We start from the raw sequence: 24,335 nt of genomic DNA on the forward strand, positions 1-24,335 counted from the left end.
CAAGAGCAGCAAGAGATGGCAGGCCCCAGCGCTAGCATTTTTGAAGGGTCTGCTTGTATCCTGTTGTTATTGTCCTACTGGCTAAAGCAAGTCACACAGTCAAACCCAGAGTCCCCGTGGGAGGAGACACCAAAGAGTATGCTTACAAGAAGGAGAACCATTTTGGCTCTTTTGTGCAATGTATTAAACCTTCCTTCTCCCTCCAGCTGCCATCATGAAGAGATCTATATGGGCCTCTCTCGTGACTGGCAGCAACTTCCAAAATCTATGAGGCATGTAAAGTTATAAGAGGGTTATGGGAAGGCAGGATGCTAGCCCATCCAGCTGGTTGCTACTTGACAACCATGTTCCCTCCATGTTCATCTGGGAAGTATTGCATCCTGCAATCTTCGGGACACAGTGTGGCCAGTGGCTCAGCAAGGACAGAGCCCTGTGTTTCCACAGTCTCCCTACATGCCTCTCTAGTGGCTCAGTCATGAAAGTCATGATTGATTGGCACATCTGTCTACTCTGGTGGGCTGTGGACTCCCTGTAGGGAGAGCCACTGCTGTTTGTCGTCTTTGAACCCTCACTTCCTAGCACAGTACCTGTACCTTGGTAAGCACCTAATCAATGTTGATGTGAATAAATTCATGAATAAGACATTTCTGAGCTCTGCTGCATTTCATCCAGAGACTCATTAATCATGTCAGAATGTAGCCAGTGATTTCAGGGTTACTTGTAGTTACTGTTGCTTTTTAAACAAGATTGATTAGTTATAAGCATCAATACGCTGTGAATACAAGTTGCTAAGATGCCTTTGTCACAGCTTATTTTGTCCTGTCTTTTTTTAAGAGTGAAGCATCTGAGAGGCCAATCAAGCCCTCGCTTACTGAAGTTAAGGTAAGAAACCTAAATGTTCTTTCCATCTCCTTCTGTAACCTTTTCTGTAAAAGAGGGATAGCGTGTGGCAATTCCATTTGGGAATTCTGATCATGGCTTCAGTGAGCCAAGCAGCCTTATGGTGGATTCCCAGGGGAGGAAGAGCTTTTACTTCTAAGTTGTTCCTACCCAGGCCCAGCCCACCCCATAGGGCAGGTGCTTTATAAGGATGCCTTTGTCACTACGCTCTCCTCTCTTAGCCCTTGCTTGGGAGCAAAATGCTAAGTGTCAGAGCTAAACATAGGACCTTCCTGCCCTGGAGCCATATGGCCTAATGACTGTGGGAGGGGTTCTGGGAGAGGGAATGGAAGGGTCTATTCCCTCGCTTGTCTTTTCTGGTGTGCAGAATCTGACATGCCAGGCACTTGGTATCCATGTCCTCTGCACTGGAACATGGGCAAGTTTCAGATCTTTCCTGTTGACCTATCCCATATGCTTCCAAATCAGAGAATTGTCTGTGTTATCTGTGATGGCCCCCCACCTTCCCTCTCACTCCCCAAGCAGGCACTTTACTGTGCCTGGAAAATTGCATTTTGGGGTGGATTGCTTCATGTGAAGGTGGTGAGGCAGGGGCTTTAGAGAGCCAGCTTGCTGGGAGAAAAGTACAGTAACTTTTGATTTCTCCTGCATCTGGTCCCCTTATCTAGTCCCAGCTGAGGTCCAAGGCTGGGTCTGGATTCATAGCAGCCATCTCTGCCCTGCTTCTTATTCCACTGATCGAACAACCATATTCTTGTTCTTACAAAAGTGAATAAGAGACTCCAGCATTTGAGGATGTAGGGCTGAGAACTGAAGCTCAACGTACTAAAAAGGAAAAAGTTACAACACAGGGTGACACATGCCTTAAAAGCCAGATGAGGGAGGGGTCCACCCTGTCTTGGGGAGAGAAGGAAGGTTGGATAGAGGAGGTGAGGTTGGCATGGGTCATGTAGCAGAAGAAGGAATCTACAGGCCAGGAGGGACATTCCAGGCAGAGGTGGCAGCAAGGGCAAAGGCAGAGCCTGTGAGGATGGAAAGAGCCTGGGAGGCTTCCTGCTGTGGAGCTGGTGGGGAAGGCGGGAAGGGAGGCTGATGGAGTTGGGTGGGGCTGGCACTAGATGTCGGTTACAGTCTATTGGTCTGTTGAGGGGGCCCAAAAGATCTTTAGGCTGAAGAGTCATGTGATTAAATTGTGTTCTGACACCAGCAAGGAGCATGAGCCTTGAGCTTCCAGGGTACCAGTCAGGAGATAGTGGGGATGCATGTAGAAAGATCTCCAGAGGTGATGTGTGTGCCAGATGATCTACCTTGGAGTGGGAAGAAAGTTTTACAAGTTCCATTGCTAACAATTTTTAAAAGCTCAATCAGCACTGGTAGCTTTCCTTGGTGAGTCTTCCAGATTGGTACTTGTATGATTTTGTACTCAGGGTCTCTCAATAAAAAGGGGGAGGAACATGGCTCCTTTGTTTCCAGGGCCATTTTTAGCATATCACAAGGCATTACTGCCTTATGACTGCCTGGTTGAAGTAGTTTCATACATCATATCTGGCTTTAAGTAGGCTGACCCTCACAAAATAAGCAAGTGGCTTAGAAAGATTTCTGCATAGAAACTGTGGATTAACACTAATGAATAATGGAGGCACCTGGTTGGCTCAGCTAGAAGGGAAAGTGACTCTTGATCTTTGGGTCTTGGGTTTGAGCCCCATGTTGGATGTAGATATTACTAAAAAAAAAAAAAAAAAAAAAAAAAAAAAAAGAGCTAATGAACAATGAGAAGAGTGCTGACTCATTTCCTATCCCTGGTACCAGCTGCTTATCAGCCACATCTTGGGGTTAAAAGAAATAAAAGATCTGATTAGATTTATATTTGAGCAGTCAGAGAAACAAAACAGACTAGACTATTTGAATTCTGACTTTATTCTGTATATCACTAATGATAAGCTAATCCTTATGTATAGAGAGGCCTTAAGATAATTAGTTAATGATACTATTAGGCCACCACACTTTAAAATAGTTTATCTCATCTTTATGTCTCTTTATAATTGAAGTAGAATTTATTAGCAGTCAAATGCATACATCCTGTCAGTTTGAGAAATCTGAACATGTGTATAGAACACAGTTCAAGATATAGAACATTTCCATCACCCCCCAAAATCTCATGTCCCTATCCATTTACTACTTTCCCATCCCCTGTCCTGAGGTTATCATTGTTCTGACTTCTATCACCATAGGTTAGTTTTCCTGTTCTTGTATGTCATATAAGTGTCATTATACATGTTTGTTCTTTTGTGCCTGGCTTCAATATTTTCATATTGCTGTGTGTATCAAGTTCATCCTACATGATCTTGTATATAGACAATCCTAAGGCACACACACACACACACACTATTAGAATAAACACATTCAGCAAGGTTATAGGATACAAAATCGATATGTGAAAATCAATTGTACTTCTATACATTCACAATGAACAATCCAAAAATGAAATCCAGGAAATAGTTTCATGTCTAATAGCACAAAAAAAAAAAAGAACAAAACACTTAGGAATAAACTTAAATGAAGTCCAAGACTTATACTCAGAAAACTATAAAATATTGATGAAAGAAATAGAAGAAGATCTAAATAAACGGAAAGATAGTTCATGTCCATGGATTGTAAGACTTAATATTAAGATGGCAATACTCCCCAAATTGATCTATAGAGTCAACACAATCCCTGTTAAAAATTCCAGGTGGCTTCTTTGCAGGAGTTAACATGCCAATTCTAAAATTTATATGGCAATGGAAGGTACTCAGATTAGCCAAAACATCTTAAATAATAAGAAAGTCAAGGAATTCACATTTCCTGTTTTCAAAATTTATAAAGCTACAGCATGGCACTGGCATAAAGATAGACCTATAGAAGACACAAAGAGATGGAAAAATATTCCATGCTCATGGATTGGAAGAATTAATATTGTGAAAATGTCAATGTTACCCAGGGCAATTTACACATTTAATGCAATCCCTATCAAAATACCATGGACGTTCTTCAGAGAGTTGGAACAAATTATTTTAAGATTTGTGTGGAATCAGAAAAGATCCCGAATAGCCAGGGGAATTTTAAAAAAGAAAACCATAACTGGGGGCATCACAATGCCAGATTTCAGGTTGTACTACAAAGCTGTGGTCATCAAGACAGTGTGGTACTGGCACAAAAAACAGACACATAGATCAGTGGAACAGAATAGAGAACCCAGAAGTGGACCCTGAACTTTATGGGCAACTAATATTCAACAAAGGAGGAAAGACTATCCACTGGATAAAAGACAGTCTCTTCAATATATGGTGCTGGTAAAATTGGACATCCACATGCAGAAGAATGAAACTAGACCACTCTCTTGCACCATACACAAAGATAAACTCAAAATGGATGAAAGATCTTAATGTGAGACAAGATTCCATCAAAATCCTAGAGGAGAACATAGGCAACACCCTTTTTGAACTTGGCCACAGTAACTTCTTGCAAGATTCATCCATGAAGGCAAGAGAAACAAAAGCAAAAATGAACTATTGGGACTTCATCAAGATAAGAAGCTTTTGCACAGCAAAAGATACAGTCAACAAAACTCAAAGACAACCTACAGAATGGGAGAAGATATTTGCAAATGATGTATCAGATAAAGGGCTAGTTTCCAAGATCTATAAAGAACTTATTAAACTCAACAGCAAAGAAACAAACAATTCAATCATGAAATGGGCAAAAGACATGAACAGACATCTCACAGAGGAAGACATAGACATGGCCAACAAGCACATGAGGAAATGCTCCACATCACTCGCCATCAGGGAAATACAAATCAAAACCACAATGAGATACCACTCACACCAGTGAGAATGGGGAAAATTAACAAAGCAGGAAACCACAAATGTTGGAGAGGATGTGGAGAAAGGGGAATCCTCCTGCACTGTTGGTGGGAATGTGAACTGGTGCAGCCACTCTGGAAAACTGTGTGGAGGGCAGCCCCGGTGGCGCAGCGGTTTAGCGCAGCCTGCAGCCCAGGGTGTGATCCTGGAGCCCTGGATCGAGTCCCACGTCAGGCTCTCTACATGAAGCCTGCTTCTCCCTCTGCCGGTGTCTCTGCTACTCTCTCTCTCTGCATCTCTATGAATAAATAAATAAACTCTTAAAAAAAAAAACAAAACAACTGTGTGGAGGTTCCTCAAAGAGTTAAAAATAGATCTGCCCTACGACCCAGCAATTGCACTGTTGGGGATTTACCCCAAAGATTCAGATGCAGTGAAACGCCAGGACACCTGCACCCCGATGTTTCTAGCAGCAATGTCCACAATAGCCAAACTGTGGAAGGAGCCTTGGTGTCCATCGAAAGATGAATGGATAAAGAAGATGTGGTCTATGTATACAATGGAATATTACTCAGCAATTAGAAACGACAAATACCCACCATTTGCTTCGACATGGATGGAACTGGAGGGTATTATGCTGAGTGAAAGAAGTCAATCAGAGAAGGACAAACATTATATGGTCTCATTCATTTGGGGAATATAAAAAATAGTGAAAGGGAATAAAGGGGAAAGGAGAAAAAAATGAGTGGGAAATATCAGAAAGGGAGACAGAACATGAAAGACTCCTAACTCTGGGAAACGAACTAGGGGTGGTGGAAGGGGAGGTGGAGGGGGGATGGGGGTGACTGGGTGACAGGTACTGAGGTGGGCACTTGACGGGATGAGCACTGGGTGTTATTCTATATGTTGGCAAATTGAACAATAAAAAATAAATTTATTAAAAAAAGGGGAAGAAAAAGATAGACCTATAGATCTATGGAATAGAATTGAGAGTCCAGAGATAAACTCATACATTTAAAGTCATTTGGTTTTCACAGGGGTATGAAAACAATTCAATGGGGTAAGAACTATCTTCAACAAACAATGCTGTGACAATTGAATATCCACATGCAAAAGAGTCAAATTAAATCCCTACCTCATACCATATACAAAAATTAATTCCCAATATTCAATAGCTCAAATTATAAAACTCTTAGAAGAAAACATAGGTATGAATCTTTGTGACTTTGGATTTGGCAGTAGTTTCTTAATATGATATCTGTTATGGGCTGAATTGTGCCCCTCCCCTACCAAATTCATATGTTGAACTTTTAACCCCCAGTACTTCAGAATGTAATCACATTTGGAGATGGGGTCTTTAAATAGTTAATTAATTAAAAGTGAGGTCTTTAGAATGGGCCCTATTCCATTTTGGTGGGTTTTTAAAAAAGATTTTATTTATTTATTCATGAGAGACACACAGAGAGAGGCAGAGACATAGGCAGAGGGAGAAGCAGGCTCCCTGCAAGAAGCCCAATGTGAGACTTGATCCTGGACCCCAAGATCACACCCTGAGCTGAAGGCAGACACTCAACCACTGAGGCACCCGGGTGTCCCCCCCCCCATTCCAGTTTGAATGACATCTTTTCAAGAAGAGGAAATTTGGACACACAGAGAGACATCCTGGATGTGTACACACAGGGAGGGAGACCATGTGAAGAAGGGGGATTCTGCATGCTAAGGAAAGAGTCCTTAGAAGAAGGTAAACCTGCCAACACCTTGATCTTGGGCTTCTAGCCTCTAGAATTGTGAAAAAAAAAATACATTTCTGTTGTTTAAGACAGTATGTAATATTTTATGGCAACCCTACTAAATTAATACAACCCCAAAGTGGAAACAACCAAAGATCAGTCAACTGATGATCGGATAAACAAAGGTGATGTATCCACACAATGGGATCTTATTCAGAAGTAAAAAGGACTGAAGTTCAGATATGTACTACAACATGAATGAACCTTAAAAATATGCTAAGTGAAAGAAGCCATTCACCAAAGATCACATATTGTATGATTCCATTTATATGAAACATCCAGAACAGGCACATCTGTAGACAGAAAGTAGGTTAGTGGTTGCCTGAGGTTGGGGAGCACAGGAGTTTGGGAGGTGACAGCTAATGGGTACAAGGTTTCTTTTTGAGATAATGAAAATTCTCTAAAAATGACTGAAGTGATGATGTTACCACCCTGCAATTGTATTAAAAATCATGAAACTACACTTTAAATAGGCAAATTATATGATATATGGATTATATTTCAGTAAAACTGTTACCAAAGGGAGAAAAAGACATCATTCCATTTTTTATACTGAGAACTTTGAAGTATGTATAGATATAGTACGGTTTTTTAATCTGCTCACCTGCTCATGGACATTTAGGTTGTTTCTAGTTTGGGCTATAAAGTGCTGAGAACATTTGTGTACAAATCCTTGTATGGACAAATGCTTTAATTTCTCTTGGGTAAATATCCAGGAATGGAATAGCTGGGTCACGTGGTCAGTATATATTAAACCTTTTTAAAAAGATTTATTTATTTATTAGAGAGCGAGAGAGAGAGAGTGTGTGTGTGTGTGTGTGTGTGTGTGTGTGTGTGCATGTGTATGTATGAGTGGGGGTTGAGGGCAGACAGGGGGAGATGGAGAGAGAGAATCCCGAGCAGACTCCATGCTAAGTGTGGAGTCCTACGTGGGGCTCCGTCTCATGACCTGGAGGTCACGAACTAAGCCAAAACCTAGAGTTGGATGCCCAACTGTGCCACCCAGGCACCCCTATATTAAACTTCATTAAGAAGAGTCAAACAGTTCCAAAGTGGTGTCATTTGACACTCCCATTGTTCTCATCTGTTTTCATGTCTATGTTTTAGGTATGTTTTATAATATAAATAATACATTAGTGCCATAGTATGCATTGATAGTTATGAGTAAATGTACAGATCGTGGAGATATGTGAGCAAAACATTTTTGCTAAACATTTTTGATTCTGAACAGATCAGTTCCTTAGCCTGGTTGGAGAGAGTTGGTATCACTAAGGGCTTTGTATTCATTTTGTAGAGCTGCAATAGCAAATTGGCACAAACTTAGTGGTTTAAAATAACAGAAATTTATTATCTAGCAGTTCTGTAGGCCAGAAGTCTGAAATCAAGGTGTCAGCAGGGCGGGGCTCCCTCCAGTGGCTCTAGGGGGAGGATCCTTCCTTGCCTCTTTCACTTTTGGTGGCTCCCGGTGCTCCTTGGTTTGTGGCTGCATAACCCCCTCATGTCTCTGCCTCTGCCTTCACAGGCAATTCTTTTTTCCCCACCATCTTCTCATCTGCCTCTTATCAGGAAGGTCATTGGATTTAAGGTGCGCCAGGGAGATCCCATCCAGGAAGATCTTATCTCAAGATCCCTAAAGTAATTACATATACGAAGATCCTTTTTATTCACTTTTTAAGAGTTTATTTATTTATTCATGAGAGAGTCAGAGAGAGGCAGAGACATAAGGCAGAGGGAGAAGCAGGCTCCCTGTCGGGACCCTGATGCAGGACTCAATCCCAGGACCTCAGGATCATGACCCAAGCCAAAGGCAGATGCTCAACCACTGAGCCTCCCAGGTGCCCCAAGAACCACCCCCCCCCCTTTTTTTCAAATAGGGTCACAAACACAGGTTGTGGGGATTAGGGCATATCTTTTATAGGGCACCATACAATGCACTACAGGCCTGTTCTAGCAGAAGGAATGGGGATGAGAGGATGGATTCGAGAGAATTCTTAGGTGGGTGTTTTGCTTTGTTCTTGAGGCACATATATGGGGAGACTCAGTAGGGTTTGGTGACAGATTAGATGCAGGGCATTTGGAAGGGAAAAACCTCAAGGATAATGCTCAGGTTTTCAGCTTGGCTGATAGGGAGATGGTCCTACCTGGACCACTCTTTTCCCCAGAGGGCAGAGGAGGCACAGGCATGGTGTACTCCCTTCTATTCTGGTTTCTGCTCAAGTGTATCCTCAGAGAGGCCTCACCTATTCATGCTATCTGAAATGATACTCTTATTCTCTGTTGTTCAACCTAGATATCAGGATTAGATTTGGCTGGTAGTAACAGAAAACTCCAAAATAGCAGTTGGGTTAATGCACTGGAATTTTATTTTCCTCTGAAGTTCTACAAATCTAGAGGTAGGGGGCTACCTACCCCTACCCCAAAGCCTACCTTTGGGGGCTGCTATGGGGCACCCTGGTGATGGGGATGCAAACTCTTCCTATTTTCTTTTGTTGCTTTGTTTTGTGTGGTTGCCATTCTCATGATTATCTCAAAATTCAAGACATTCCTGGTTCTCTAGCCAGTCTGTCTGTATTTCAGCCAGCCAGAAGGAAGAATGGCAAAGAAGAAAAGCTGCATAATCATCATGTCTTAAGGAAGCTTCCTGGAAGCTAGCATGAGATGCTCTCACTTTCATCTTTTTGGCCAGAACTTGCTCCCATGGTCACATCTAGCTGCAAGGAAGGCTAGAAATGTAATCTTTACCTGGGAAGCGGGGGAAGTTCTGGATTCAGCTAAAAATTGACTCTAACTCATTAGTTAGAACAAAGGGTAAATGGAAATTGTAGGATGTAGCTCTGTCGCCTACATTCTTTTTATTTTTCCTCCTAGCACCTGACCTAATGTATATTTAATTTGTGACTTGTTTACTGTCTGGCTCTCCCCACCAGAATGTAGGCAGGGACTCTGCTGCTCACCAGCACATTTCTAGTGACAGGCAGACTAGATGCTTCACAAATGTCGAATGAATGAATAAATGACAAGGTAGGGAATCAAGAAGAGAGAGTTTAAGGAGAAACGATGGTGTTGGGAGACCTCCTGAGTTTCAGGTGCATATGGGGGCTAGGACTTCATGTTCACAGGCAGTTGGAATATGGGTCTGGAACTAAGAAGAGAAGTGGGTTGAAGCTCTGGACAAGAAGTCACTGAATCTTCCTGTGACTCAGTATCTCATCTATAAAATGGTGATAGAACTAGTATTTACCTCATTAGGTTGTTCTGAGGGTCAAACAAGTTAATATAAGAATTTAGAATAATGCCTGGTCCACAGCGAGTTCTACCTGAGAATTAGGTATTATATTTTATAAAGCTGGAGATACTTAATTTAAAAAGCAGCCCTTATTTTTCTTCCTCTGGCTTAAAACATTTTTTTTCTTTAGGAAATTATGGTGATAGGAGATAGAAATTGCAAGTAAAAATTGTCTTTTCTTAGCAAAATGAAAAGTCAATACCTAGTTTTTATTTGTATGCATGTTTCATTTGCTGGCCTATGAGATCTCACAGTCTAGGAACCCTGATTAGGTATTGACATGGACTCTCCTACATGAACATTTCCTTCTATATATTCGAGCTAATTCTAACGGGTTAGTATTGAAGATCTTCTGTTGGCCCTGTGGAGGTGGTTGTGCGTGGGTATCAGAGCGAACTATCCCAGGAAACTCAGCGTAATCAGCAGGGTGATTTTTGAGATTGCTCTGTTCCAACAAGATATGGGTTTCCTTTGGGGAAGGAGCGGGCTTGAGATAAGGAGCAGGGCTGAAAGCCAGGCAGGCCTCAGTAGTCTGGTTAACCCTTCTTTCAAGCTGTCATTCTTTATGCATAGGAGGCTTATCATTCTTTATTCATAGGAGGTTCAGAGGCAATTGCAATGATGGTGGGATGTCCACGAAGTCACAGGGCCAGACAGGGCTTTCCTCACAATCCTGAAGGACAATCATCCCCACAGGGAAGTGGAAACCTTGGGACAGAAGCTGAGAGAGGTGTCTCTGGGAATCAGGTGTTTTATGAGCCAGGTAAACCAGGTCAGGGTTGAGCAAGGGGCAGCCAGAGAGCTTTATAATACATGAAGGAGGTAGGACCTGGGTGAAGCAAGAGAGGTGCTGAGGGTACAAGATTTGAATGCAAGATTTAAATCTTGCATGCCTTGGCACCTCCCTTCCTGATCCCAGCCCTAATACCCGAGGCCTTCTGCCTACAAATTCCAATTATCAGGAGCTGAAAACTTAAAGGCCTTACAGGGGCCAGACATAAGTGTGCATTAGCACAGTGGGCGGGCTGGGTGGGGCCTGGGCCAGGCTGCAGCACCCCACTCTGTCTGAAGGGGGCAGTGGCTGCTCAGTTCTAGCAGAGGCCCTGTGTGGCTAGACTGGAGGTGCTGGGAACCTGCATTTGAAAGTGAAATCTCCTAATTTGTGTTTTCCCACAAATTTCCCCAAAATATTAGGCGGGCTAATTAAGATAGGTGCCAGGCCACGTGGTGGCCTGGCAGTAGCCAGGATGTAACCTCTATTAGGATGTTGTCAGAGGGCGGAACTTTGGGCAAAAATAAAAGAGGAAGCGAGTCAGGCCCAGGGTGTGATTTTACAGCCCCGCCCCTCCTCAGCAGCCTTCCCACAAAGGAGCAAAACCGGCTGCAAAGTGGATGACAAAGTCCTAGTGAACTTTGATCTGGGTGCGCAGATGCATCTGCGGAGGGACCAGGACCCCGAGGGGTGGCCTCAGCCTTGCAGGGACCGCAAGACCTAGCTCCTGGGGATTCACGTCAGAACTTTCCTCCCCATGTTCCCGCGGAAAGTTAGCGTGGAAATCAGCAACTCGCATCTCCTGGCAGTCCCTCAGACCTACCTGGGGTGCTTCTGCCAGGAGCTTGTTTGCACTGTGCTCCGGGTCGGGCAGGGTCAGGTCAGCTGCAACCTGGGGCCATGGGTCTAGGCATCCGCATTTGTAAAAGCTCCCCAGGTGATTCTTCTCAGCAGATGCAGCAGGGTTGAAATCTACAGATCCAATGGATAGAAATGTGGGGTCAGGACCCCTCTCAGGTGCTTCCTGTTGGAATGTGCTTTGCCTGCCAGCACGCCCCTCTCAGGATTCCAGCTTGCCGCAATGGCTCACATTCCAGCCTTCATTTTTCTTTATTCCCTTTCTCTGCCTTTGAGTCCTGCCACATGCTCTATAACTTCCCTAACCCTCATTGACTGATGAAGCGGGCATAATGATATTTGCCTTGGTAACCTCACCAGCCTGTTATCAGAAGAAATGAGGCATTATCTGAGAAAATAAATGCTCTGTAAACTGTCAGTATTATGCAAACATTGCTGTTGAAGTGTACTCCCAGGTGCTGGAGTACAGCTCTGATCCACTGGAGAGAATTTCTGGAGTACCATTCCCGGTGCCCTGGGTCCGATGTGAGTTGTCACATTCTGACTTAGCCATGGCCTGCCTTCTCTTTCGGGCAGTTGCTTTTTGTGGGTGGCAGCCTGGCATGATCTGATCACTCTCTCCCCCAACCCCGACTTCTATAAGAAGAGCACAGAAAATGCAGAGGGAAGTCCAGGGGGCTTCGGCGAGGAGTGAGGGCCATCTGGAGGGTGAGGGGAGACTTGGAGGACTAGATTTCCAATGGTCAAGGTCTTTACTGTTCTTCCTCGGGGTGCAAAGAATAATCAGCAAGGAGCTTGATATAGTTTTGGGTTGGTGAGGTCCAGAGCTGATGGTCAAGAATGAATAGTTGAGATGTCTTTGGTGCAACAAAGGTGATTTTATTAAAGCACATGGACAGGACCCACGGGTAGAAAGCTGCTGTACTGGGGTGGTGAGGAGTGGCTGATTAATATACTTGCGTGTTGAGGGAGGTAAGGAAAAAGGGAGGTGGCCAAAGGGGCGGCTTTCATTATGCTAAAGGATACCAAAGGCCTGGCTATTATCAAGCAAATGTTGTGTTTTCTTCTAGCAAGGCATTAACTTTAAGACAGTTGGAAGTTTCCTGGAGGAATGTCACATATATCCCACCCAGGAGGTGGGGGGGGGGGGCGGGGGGTGGGGAGGTTCCAGGCTGTCTGCTCATGGTTTGTCCTCAGCTTGCCTTCTGCTCCCTCATCAAGCTTAGTTGGCGTCTAAGAGCTGTATGACAGCAGAAAGAGGTGGGATAATGAAGAAGTGCATGAGGTGATAACTGGCATGATAAAGAGAGGACACAGGCCCAGCTCTGAGCCCAGGAGGGGACACAGCAGTGCAGCATGGGCTCTGGTCTCAGGAAGCTGTGTGATTGGGGCAGATAAGGCCAGGCCCCCAGAAGACAGTCAACAATATCAGGCAGACTGTTACGACTCAGTGTCACTTATCAGAGGCCCAAGCTGCAGTGAGGTGGAGGGGGCGGAGGATGGACAGAGCACTGTCTGGGCATCAGAACTGGGTTTAAGCCCCAGCTCCCACCTCCACCACAGCCTGACACTGGACAAGATGGCCCACATGTTGCATCGCAGGTTCCTGGTCTGTAAAGAAGAGTCTTGGTCCAGATCTAGATGGACTCTGAGCACAGTCCGAATTGGCCCTGTGGAAGTGCTAAGGCCTGGGAGACTGGGGTGAGTAGCATGCCTAGGAAAGGCTTTCTGTGGATGGTGGGAGAGCTGGGCCTTCGGTGAGAGGGTCACAGGGACACTTGGTCAGGGGTGGTGAGTGGAGAAGGCAGGGCAAGCAAGGATTCATGAGCAGGGGCTCAAAGGGAGCTGGTGGACCTGGCAGGCCAGCTGGCAACAGTGGGAAGTGGCCTTGCTGTGGCCCAGGGTGGAGGAAGAGATAGGTAGGGAAGAGTCGAGTCGGATCACAAAGGCCTCAGACATCAGGCAGAGAGAGATGTTTCAGTTGGCTCTGTCAGGAAGGAGGGTGTCGTCAAGGGATTTGGGGCAGGGCTATGATGTGATTAGGCTGCTTTTTAGCAGGAATGAGGTGGCCTGGACTTCAGAATGACTTGGATGGTAGAAAGCCAGGAACCGGGGAGGCTAACTTTTGTAACATTTCTGGCATGGGACAACGAGGCCTAGGGGTTGAAGGAGGCCGTGGGGCAGACCTAGAGGTATCTCTCAGGAAATATTGATGGACCTTGGGGACTGTGTGCATTCGAGGGGTGGGGAGAAGGAGAGTCATCCTGAGAAGCAGTTTCTCACTCAATGGCCAGGGAAGAGAAACCATTGGCAGCCGCCTTGCCTGCAAACAGAACTTCTCGGAGTAGCCTGGAAAATTGGGAGGCTCAGTTTCTCCCTGGCTCCAGCTCACGATGATCCAAGAGATCATGAATGTAATGGGGGCGCAGTGATGGTAGGTTGAGGGGCATGTATACTCCTGACACTCCTGATCACTGTGCCAGGCTCATTCCACCTTCGAGTGCTAGGCATGCGAGACAGCAATTTGCAAAGCACAGTTCTTGATCTGCAAGGAGATCTGCAAGGAGCTTCTCACCTTGTGAGTCTGGCAGCATCATAACTGCAGGACTCAAGTGGCAGTTGAGAGCAACCAAATCATTCTCTTTCTCCCAATTTTGCTTTATGGCCATGTAGGCAGTGTAAGTGTTTGATGGATGCCAGGAAACTTACATTCCTTGTTTATAATGACACTATCCTGAGGGCAGATCCAGGCTTTGTGGGGTTTGAAGCTTAAATAATTTTAGGGAGCCTCTTTGGAAAACAATTCAAAATTGCAAATATAAAATCGCGCCACCCTCTCTGTGCTTAGAACGGGTGGTGGTGGTGGTGGTGGTGGTGGGGCAACGCAAGGGAGAAGCCCTAATCATACCAATTGTATAGTAATATCCACCACTTACTGTGTAATATAAGCAACTATTTTATTTGTAGTATTCCACAGCAACGAAGGGAGAGTGAGTGGGCTTTCCTATCTCCATGCTATGGAGGAGGAAGCAAGCTCTGAAAGGTGACTCAGAAGGTCACTGCCAGACAGCTAGCAGACAGTGAGTGCTGAGCTGTGGACTGAAGGCTCTGGCCTTAGGGCCATATCTTCAGTCAGTGACAGCAATGGTCAGACCCCAAAGGAAGAAGGTAGCGGACCTAAGCCATCTCCCCCTGATACCACTGTACCTTTATGTAGGCCGGGTCAGGGTTCCCCGGATCCAGGTCTGGAGTAGAGGTTGGGGGGTTGGACTGTGGCCATCTCTCAGGGCACCACAGGGTGCAGCCTTGGTCCCAAGAGCATGGCCTATTTAGGCAGAGAGGCTTCCTCGGGTAGGAAGGATGGCAAACTGCGCGGGTGAGCATTGGCTTGGAAAACACAGCGTCCTAATCCTGAGATCAACAACTTCCCGGTTGTGTCAAGTTTGGCAAGATACACGGCCTGGGGTGAGCCTCAACTGGATTACCTGTGGAGGCAGGATAGTAAGCACTTGGTTGTATTCTGAGCTCATTACGTGTCCCCTTGTAAGGCAGTGAGGCTCCTGCACACAGACGCAAGGGATCTAAGAACACTCGGGGCTCCCGCAGCCGCCCCCTAACCGCCCGATGCCGCCCCTCCCCTCCCCCTCGTTAAGGCCGAACGTTTCTCTAAGGATTCCTCCCAGCCCAGCTCACTTCCGTTGGGGAAGTGAAAAAGGTGGCACCTCGGAGGGACGCCTGGGGCAGCGCCCAGACGCCCGCGAGGAAGAGGAAGGCGGGGGCAGGCGGCCGGGCCGGGCCGGGCCGGGGCGTGCGCCCGCGGGTGAGCCCCAGGAACCGGGACTCCGGGCGGGGGCCGTGGGCGTCGCTCCCGATTTAGCAACACCAGTCCGCCTGCGGGAGATTAGGCGGGGAGCGGGGAGCCGGGTCGGGGTGATGCTCGGCCCGGAGGACGCGGCCGGGGCGCGGCGCAGGAGCCGGCGGGAGCGGGGACCCGGCCGGGGCTCCGCGCAGCCTCTCGGCCCCAGCGCCCGCCCGCGCCCGCTCCCGCCTCCGGAGGCCCCGACCCGCCGCGCTCCCGGGGGCGAGCCCGAGTTTCCGCGGGAAGGGGCCGCGCTTCTCCGGCTGCCCCGGCCGGCGCCGCGCCCTCGTCCGGCCCGAGTCGGGCGGCGCCTCCTCCCGCGCGCGGCCCGCGGCCCCCGCCCCCCGCCCCGGCGCGGCGCCCCCCCGCGGGACCCTGCGCGCCCGAGCCCGGCGCCCTACGTGGGGGACGTGCCGGGAGACGCCGGGCCGCGGGGCCCTCCGCAGCGCCGCCGCCCCCTCGCCCGAGCGGCAGGGAGCGGCCGCCGCGCCCCCCCCGCCCCGGCCCGGGCGCCGCCGCCCCGCGCTGCAGAGGCCGCCGGCAGCCAATGGGCGCCGAGGAGGTGGGCCGGCCGGCGGCTGTCACCCTGCCGGGCACGGGCGCGCGGAGCCGGGGAGCGCGCGAGCCGCCGCCTCCCGGGCCTTGGGGGTGGAGCCGCGGCCGGAGGAGGAGGAGGAGGAGCCGCCGAGCAGCCGCCCGAGGACCGCTGCTCGCCCCGGCCGCCCAGCACCGCCGCCGGCCCCGCGCCCGCCGCCCCGCGCCCGCGCCCGCGCCCGCCAGCATGATCGCCGCGCAGCTCCTGGCCTATTACTTCACCGAGCTCAAGGATGACCAAGTCAAGAAGGTGAGCCCCGCCGCGCCGCCGCCGGCGCTCTGCCCGCAGCGCTGCATTCCGGCATCCGCCGCCGCCGCCGCCTCCATCCTCGCCCCCCCCCCCCGGGCCGGCCCGGGCTGTGGGGCGCGGGGAGGCTTCGGCCGTCGGCCCTGCCCGCCATCGTGTGTGTGTGTGTGTGTGTGTGTGTGTGTGTGTGTGTGTGTCGGGGGAAGACCCCCGGGAGCGGGGTGCTCGCCGCAGTGTCCTTGAGCCGGGCTCTGGATGTCAGACGGGCGCCCGGGCCGCGCGGGGAGGGCTGTGCCGGGCGCCGGGCCGGTCCGCCGGGCCTGCTGCGAAGGTTCGGGGCCGCGGGCGGAGGAGTGGGCGCGGAGGCGGCGGGCGCGGGGCGCGGGGGCCGGCTGGGGCCCGGCTGGGGGCCGGCTGGGGGCCCGGCATCCCACATCCGGGGGTCCCCGCCGAGAAGCCCGCGCCCCGGTCCGACCGGCTGCAGCGGCTGCCCCTGAACGCGAGACCCGGGCGACCCGCCGGGCTTCCCGGAACGGGGAGGGGCGCGGAGGCCACCGGAAACTTTGCTCGCAGGGCCTCGGGTCCGGAGCCGCATGTCTGAATGGAATTTTTTATTCCTCTGCGTGACCGCTCTCTTAAACTATAATTTTGAGCCAGCCCAGGGAGCTGGGATGGGAGACCGATGTTTTGAGTCGGATAGAGGCCTTGACATGTATGCTTGTGACATGTGTGTACTCGCACTTGGACGCATCTCCCTACCTGCAGGGCTTGCTGGCTTTGACGTCCCTCTCATAAAATATCTGTCCATTGGCAGGTCCTACAGGTCTGTCTGTCCCCTACGCCAGCTTTGCCACCGGGTTTTTAAGAAACAGCCGGGGCTGTGGGGAAGAGCTCCCATTTTATCAGCACTAGGCCTGGCACAGGCTTCTGACCCACCCACACCCAGCATGGGTGACATTACTGCTGGGGGAAAGCTGGGATGGACAAAGTCAATCTGACTGGAGTTCAAACAAGGGACATACCTACAGGTGAGAGGCGGGAGTGTAAAGCCTAGATTTTTCTGCCCGGCCAGCCAGCAGGATGTTCTTTCAGTTCTCTTCCTATCTCCGTAGGACAGCCCCGGCTGGCACAATAGGAAGTAGGCCTCCTGAGGGCAGTGACCTCATCAAGGTCACCTGGTGAGTGAGAGGCAGAGCCAGGGCGGGTCTCTCCCTCCCTCCTCTGGGAGCTCGACAGGGGCTCCTCCTGGAAGTCAGCTGAGGGGGAGGTGCTAAGGCAAAGGCCCTGGGGACGCTGCTTGGATCCTGGGTCCTGTGCCAAGTGGGGACCAGAGTAGGGTACTTGGGAGGTAGGCCTGGAAATGTGTCACCGGCCCTCACAGCTGTAAGCAACGGTGACTCCCGAGTTGTCCGACTGTGAGACTCATGCTCACTGCTGTGCCACGCTGTGGAGCTTCCTTCTGGCCACCGAGCTCTGTGAGCTGTGCATGCCTCTGTGCACATTTCACCTTCTCTCGATTGGTGGTGTGTGCCCTTGAAATTCTTCCCGTTTCACAGTGGGGAAGTTAGGGTACCGATGAGTTCACTGTCCTTTCCCTACCCATGGCACACACTATATAGCTCAAGATACTGGGGTCAGGGGGGACCCCAGACACACCCTTCTAAGTTTCCATCATCCATCCTCACCGGCCATCGCTTGTGTGGCCTCCAGGAGCTAAGTTGGGTCGAGGTTTGGACGGTACTCAGAATTATTTGATCAGGCGCTCGGTATTGACTGTGGCCCCAAAGCCGCCTGCTTGCTGTGGTGGCTTCCCTCAAATTCTATCCACCAGGCTCCTGGAGGCATCTGAGTGTGTGACTTCTGAATCATTTGGCTCTCAAATCCCTTCTGCACTGAGATTGGGATTCTGACATTCCCTCCCCACCCTCTTCTGGCCTCAGAACATTGCTAGAGGAGGGTCTTTAGGCCAAAGCTTCCACCAGATAATATTATTGGCAAAGGAGAGTTTTGAGGAGATGGCTTTCTTGCACCCCATGGGGGACCCTCTTGAACTGCTTCCCCATGGGGTGTGTGTGTGTGTGTGTGTGTGTGTGTGTGTATTCCTGCCAGAGGGCCTGCATGATGGGCCGCATCGCACTGTCATCCTTGGGTGTGGTCTCCAGGAAGCTTCTTGGGCCTCCTGAGAGCCTAGTGGACGCTTGTTCCAGTGGCCCAGCCAGCTTTCCCCACCCCCACCCGGGCAGATGCTGGGGGATTGCATCTTCTCTCCTGGGACCGAAGACTTGATAGAGAGCAGCCCTTCCTACCCACCGCTGACTGTGAAAAGGCCAGGTGGGGGTGCAGGACTCCAAGCCCTGTTCTTGCCGAAATTGGGCCCTACCTGTGACCCAGTGGGGACCCAGTGAGCACAGCCCCTCGCCTGCCTACTCTGCCAGCGTGGGTAGCCATGATGATTCAGCCCTTCAGCCCTAGACAGGCTCCGGGGCTCTGGAGACAGCTGTGGCATCCCCCACTAACCTTCATTCGTTTTCTTGCCTTCTGCCCTGAGGGTAGGAGGAAGGAAGATGGGGATGGTGCCAGGGTAGGATTTTTCGGGATTGCTCAGGATACAGACGGGATCATGAAAAGGTTATCATTTCTCTCTCCATTGCCTATGAGACATGTCACTAATTCAATCTCATAAATATATCCGAGGTTGCAACAGGCCAAGTGTCTGCCTTCCCGGCATGGAGCCCCATTTACCAGACTGCATCTGCATGATATTGGTGAATGGGGTGCTGGGAAAAGCGTGTCCCGGCACTAGACTGAAATAAGTACAAGGCATATTTTCCTTTTACTCTTCTAGTGCTTTTAGGAGGAAAAGGAAGGCACGTGTGTGCTTGTGAAAGATTCCATTCATCAGAATCCAGACATCTGCTAGTTCTGCAGCTAGAGGCTGGGTCCTTTGACCTCCCCGTAACTTTTAGCATGCCTATCATCTTGCCTGCTTCTTCCTCTTGGCTTAGCTGTTAGAGCCTGGAGGAGGGTGAAGGTGTACATAGTGCTTTGTTTGGGAGAAGAAGATGAGCCCAACAAGGTGAGAGCTTGCCCTCTTAAGAAGGTCTAGCTTCCGGGGCGCCTGGCTGGCTCAGTTGGTAGAGCGTGAGACTCTCGATTTCAGGGTTTTGAGTTAGAGCCCCACATTTCATGTGGAGATTACTTAAAAATAAAATCTTTAAAAAAAAAAAAAAAAAAAGGCAGGACTAGCTTCCTTTCCTCCAAGTTTGTCAGAATGGTGACCGGTGGGTTTTCTCTGAGTGGGATCCCTGTGACCCTATATAATTCCCATTAGCAGGTGAACAAACAGGTGTGCTTTATCCAACAGCTGAACCCAGGAGTGCTTGGCCCAGGAAGGTGGGGGAGAGTATGCTAGCAGTTAAAGGGGTCCCCACGTTTTTTTTCTCAGAGCGCATGTGTCACAGCTGCAAAAGCAAGCATTAAAAAAAAAATCCCCTTTCCTTATTGCTCAGGGGGTGAGAGAAAGGAGAGTTAGAAAATTATAAAAAAGACCTCAGATATCTTTTGATCTGATGTTATACAAATGTCTGGTAAGAGCCTCACTCCTTGGCGAGTCTTTCTCTCATAATCCTTGTTCCCACTACCTTGGATGTTTTTCGGAGTTCTTCCCCCAAGAGAAGCCCTAATGCTTCATTTGGTTTGATAATTTGGGACTGTCGTGAGGGAGTAACCTGGGAAACCGGGTGGGTACCAGGGACTTTCACATCTGGCCATGCTGTGCTGTCCTCCCACGCTCCTGCTGTTTTCTGGAGATGGCATGGGCAGCTCTCTCCAAAAAAGACTGATTTGGTCCTGTCTCCGTGTGTGTCTGCAATCAGGGATTCCTGCTTGATAGAATTAGCCACTGGAGTCAGCTTGAGCATGCCTGAGGACGCCCCTGTGGATAGACAGGCAGCCGTACACCTCAGAGCCCAGGAAGCAGCGTGGCTTATTCATTTGAGGACCTTTAGAATCAAGTCTGGTCATGGGAACTCAATAGTTTCTTTGGAAAACCTTTAAGTCCTTTATTATTTTGAGTCCTATGCTAGGCTGGGGTGACAACTATAAACTTGGTAGAAATGATCCCTGTTCTCCTGGAACATAAGTAATGGTTCGCTGGCTTACGATAAGTGCAAAGCACAGAATGCTGTGAGAGCATTTAGGGGCCAGTGGTCAGATCGTGGGTGGGAAATCACTGGTTTAGGAATGGCTTAAGGCCAGGCTCTAGGTGTACACATGGGAATATTATACTTAGAAACTTTGTGAGGGAGAGTCAGATGGATAGTTCTCAAAATGTAGTTTTGTTTTCTCTTTAATGGCTTGTTATCTGAGCATCCCAGAACACTTTATGGCAGTCATGTCAGGTATCAATTGTGTGTCTATCTATCTGATAATACATACAAGTATGCTAACATGCTTGTGTGTATGCCTTCATTTCATCTTTCAAAAACCTGCATGAGGATGTCAGGACAGGAGGTATTATTATCCCTTGAGTGTCCCAGAGCAACACCTCCCCCTTGCAGTCCTGCCTCCTGCCCTGTGTGCTGCTGACCCAAGGCAGGGATTTTATTCCTCATTTAGAAACAGGGACTGGAGGTCCAATGGAGGGAGACATGCTTTTCTCAAGGTCTTAAGAAAATCCGGAATGGGGTCCGGCGGGCTATTTTTACTTACTCCCTCTGCTTCTTTCCTCTAGGAGAAAAATCTGTCTTTGTTGATATTAATGATTTAACTTGGAATCTGTAGTTTAATTCTCTCTCCCACAAGTCAACACGTAGGAGTCAAATTTTATTATGAAATATTTGAGGATGGGATCCCTGGGTGGCACAGCATTTAGCGCCTGCCTTTGGCCCAGGGCGCGATCCTGGAGACCTGGGATCGAATCCCACGTCGGGCTCCCGGTGCATGGAGCCTGCTTCTCCCTCTGCCTGTGTCTCTGCCTCTCTCTCTCTCTGTGTGACTATCATAAAAAAAAAAAAATATTTGAGGATGCCTAAGAATGAGATTGAGATTAACATGACAAACACCTGTGTACCCATCACTGAGCTTGAGAAGTTACAGACACAGTTACAATTACATTAGAGATTCGACTGAAAGCCCTGCATTCCCATCTTCTATCCCATTCTGTTTCCCCTTTAGAGAGCATCCCTGTCCTGATTTTGATGTTTATCATTTCTGTGCATGTTTTTATGCCTTTATTACATAGCATATATCCATAAACGGTATGTAGTGTTCCTTTATGTGGTTTTAAGCTTTTGTAAATGATGCTGTACTCTGTGTACCCTTCTACAACTTGTCTTTTCTACTTCAGCCTTTTATATTTGGGATTTTTCCATATTGATCCATATATCTCTGTTTCATCGATTTAAACTGCCGCTTGCTCTCACATTGTGTGAATACCTCACAATTTATACTTTATGTATTTTTTAAAAGATTTTATTTATTTGAGAGGGAGCTAGAGAGAGAGTGTGGCGGGGTAGGCAGAAGGAGGGGGAGAAGCAGACTCCCCACTGAGCAGGAAGCCCAACTTGGGGCTCCATCCCAGGACCCTGAGATCATGACCTGAGCCAAAGTCAGACATTCAACTGACTGAGCCACCCAGGGTGCCCCTTATCTATTCTTTTGATGGGGATTTGGGTTTCTACTGTTTGACACTGCAAACGGTGCCACAGTGATTTTTCTCACGCGGTTCCCCGGGCTCTGGGCCGTATATCTGGGATGGAACTGCTGGGTGGAGGAGTGTGTGCATCTTCCCATTTTCAAGATTTTGTCAGATTGCCATCCCCGGAGATCCTGCCACTCAGAAGTTTGTACAAGTTCCTCCTGTTCCACACCAATCCCTGGTATGGTCCAACCTGTAACATGTTTTAGTAGATGATTTTTAAAGAGTCTGTTTCTTCCCAGTCATTTCCATTCACTTTACAGCACTCAAGCAGCAGCTTAAAATTAGCTATTTCCTAGTTTACCTTATCAAGCGGAGCCCTTGTTGCAAAGCTTCACTGAGTGAGGTCGACAGCTCTCACTGTGAGTGGCGCCAGCCCCATTGACTACTGCCGCTGGGCCAAGGAGGGGGAGCCAGGTGCAGGGAAAGGTGGGGAGGGCTCTTTGTGGCCCCTCGTGCTCCCGTGTGTGGGAATCCGTTGAACTTTTCTGGGAATTAAAGATGCACACGTGCTTCTGCCCGCCTGCCCTCTCCCTTCCTGGGTGGAGCTGACCCAGCCGCAGGCTGGCTTATCAGTCTCCTAAATGTGCCAGGCTCTGTTAGAGGACACTCCGGCCCGCAGCCTCTCTCAGACTATCTGCCGTAAAAGAAGAGGGTGGCCGTGCCCCACGGCAGGAAAACTGAAATGATGCAGTGTGCAGCCCAGCCCTTTGCAAACCGCTCTCCCTGCTCAGGGACAGAAAATGTCTGATCGTGTTCATCTGATTCCAGGCTTGGTTACAGGCCACAGACGCCGATACCTGGAGGGGACCTTGGAGGGGAGGGCGCATTGAATGCAGACTAGGGGACCTGTCTTTTTCCTAACACAGGCCTCATTTCATCATCAGTAGTAATACTAATGGAAGCCAACATGGAATGCCTGTCACACTCACTGCTGGGGACTGCCGAAGGCATTATATCCCCACGATGCCTCTGTGAGGGGGGGTTCTGGTATGATCGCTTTTGGGTAAAGACCCTGAGGCTCAGATAGGAAACAGAAGAGCCAGCATTCAGACCCATCAAATCTAATGACAGAGCCCTGTTATTTTTTCAGTTGAGGTATAATACTTCTGTAAAACTCCCCATTTTAAAATGTACAAAGTGGCTTTAAGTAGTTCACAAGGTTGTGCAACCATTACCACCATCTAATTCCAGAACATTTTCATCACCCCCCAAAAAAACCCCATTCCCATTAAGCAGACACTCCCCATCTCACCCTCCCCCCAGCCCCTGGAATCTACTAATCTGCTTGCTTGCTTCCTCCTCCTCCTCCTCCTCCTCCTCCTCCTCCTCCTCCTCCTCCTCCTTCTTCTTCTTCTTCTTCTTCTTCTTCTTTCAATGGATTTACCTCTTCTGGACATTTCATATAAATAGAATCATACAATATGTGGCCTTTATGTCTGGCTTTTCACTGAGCATCGTATTTTCAAGGTTCATCCATGCTGTAGCAGAATAATAGTTGTATCGGTGTACCACTGTATGTTTATGGATTTGTCAGTTGATGGACATTGGGGTTATTTCCACTTGGGAATAATGTTGCTGTGAACATTTGTGTGCATGTTTTTCCTGTGTGGATGTATGCTTTCATTCCTCTTGGGCGTATGCACAGGAGCAGCATTGCTGGGGGAGCCCTGTCTTTATCCACCTGGAGAAAGGCATCGTCCCCATTTAGAAGTGAGGAAAATGAGGCCCCCAAGGGGTGAAGTGACTTGCCAGAGACCACAGAGTTCGTTAGTAATAGGGACAGGAACACTACCTGGTCCCCTGACTCAGAAACCCATGTTCTTCCCACCATACCACACCCAACCCTCCCATTTTGTTGTTTAGGCAAACAGAGGCAAGGAAGTTGAGGGATGACACAGAGCTAGGCACAGGACCCCCCCCCCCCCCCCCCCCCCCCCAGATTCCCCAGGCCTTTTTCTCTCCTTCTCCATCCTCCCCATGACCAGCACTTTGGCTTTGCTTGCTCACCCCATGCCTCTCTTCCCTTGCTCAGCGTTGACTAACTCCCTCCCCTTGGGGAGGAAATTGGCCCAATAAAGTCTTAAAGTCTTTCACAGTGAAATGGTAGGGATTTCCTGTTTTTTTTTTTTTTTTTTTCTTTTTTTCAAATTTCTCCCTGTACTCTTTCTATTTGTCTTCCACCCTCACCCTTGTTTGCATTTAAAAGAGGACCCCCACCAAGGGCAATGCCTAACCTTCAAGAAGAACCTCTAATACTAGTTTCCTTGATTGGGGTTTGCCCAGCCCTGTTACTCAATCTGACCTCTTTCCTCTGGTGATTCCTGGTGCCTTCTCTGATGTCTCTTTGGATGAGTGGGAGGGGTGGAGTAGGAGACCCAGGCCACTGTCCTTGTCAAGGCACCACGTCACCTTTGCAAAGTTCTGTTCTATGTAAATACTTTCACATGCTTGATTTAGTGGAGTCCTTCCAGCAAGCTTGGATG

The 24,335-nt window shown here is 48.8% G+C and overlaps 1 protein-coding gene and 1 long non-coding RNA gene across 8 annotated transcripts in view; one reads left to right on the forward strand and one right to left on the reverse strand.

The window, feature by feature from the left end:
* HK1 (hexokinase 1) overlaps positions 1-24,335 on the forward strand; it is a 120,083-nt gene that overhangs the window by 37,252 nt on the left and 58,496 nt on the right. For 3 of the 4 annotated variants that reach the window (XM_038534166.1, XM_038534168.1, XM_038534167.1), the window contains one exon: positions 835-882. In XM_038534166.1, the coding sequence (XP_038390094.1) occupies positions 835-882 (48 nt within the window). Of the gene's footprint in view, positions 1-834; positions 883-15,952; positions 16,155-24,335 lie in introns of those variants that run through there. The other variant, XM_038534169.1, reaches the window with a different exon arrangement.
* On the reverse strand, positions 10,010-15,778 carry LOC102156758. 4 transcript variants are annotated; one of them, XR_005357918.1, is made up of 4 exons: positions 15,712-15,778; positions 14,659-14,936; positions 11,417-11,565; positions 10,010-10,542 (listed from the first exon to the last, which is right to left on the reverse strand). It is a non-coding gene; the product is annotated as an uncharacterized LOC102156758 (long non-coding RNA). The 4 variants fall into 4 exon arrangements; XR_005357916.1 differs by lacking the exon at positions 15,712-15,778 and adding an exon at positions 15,174-15,316; XR_005357917.1 differs by lacking the exon at positions 15,712-15,778 and adding an exon at positions 15,145-15,297.

Source organism: Canis lupus, chromosome 4 (assembly GCF_011100685.1).
Source record: "Canis lupus familiaris isolate Mischka breed German Shepherd chromosome 4, alternate assembly UU_Cfam_GSD_1.0, whole genome shotgun sequence".
NCBI classification, from domain to species: domain Eukaryota; kingdom Metazoa; phylum Chordata; class Mammalia; order Carnivora; family Canidae; genus Canis; species Canis lupus.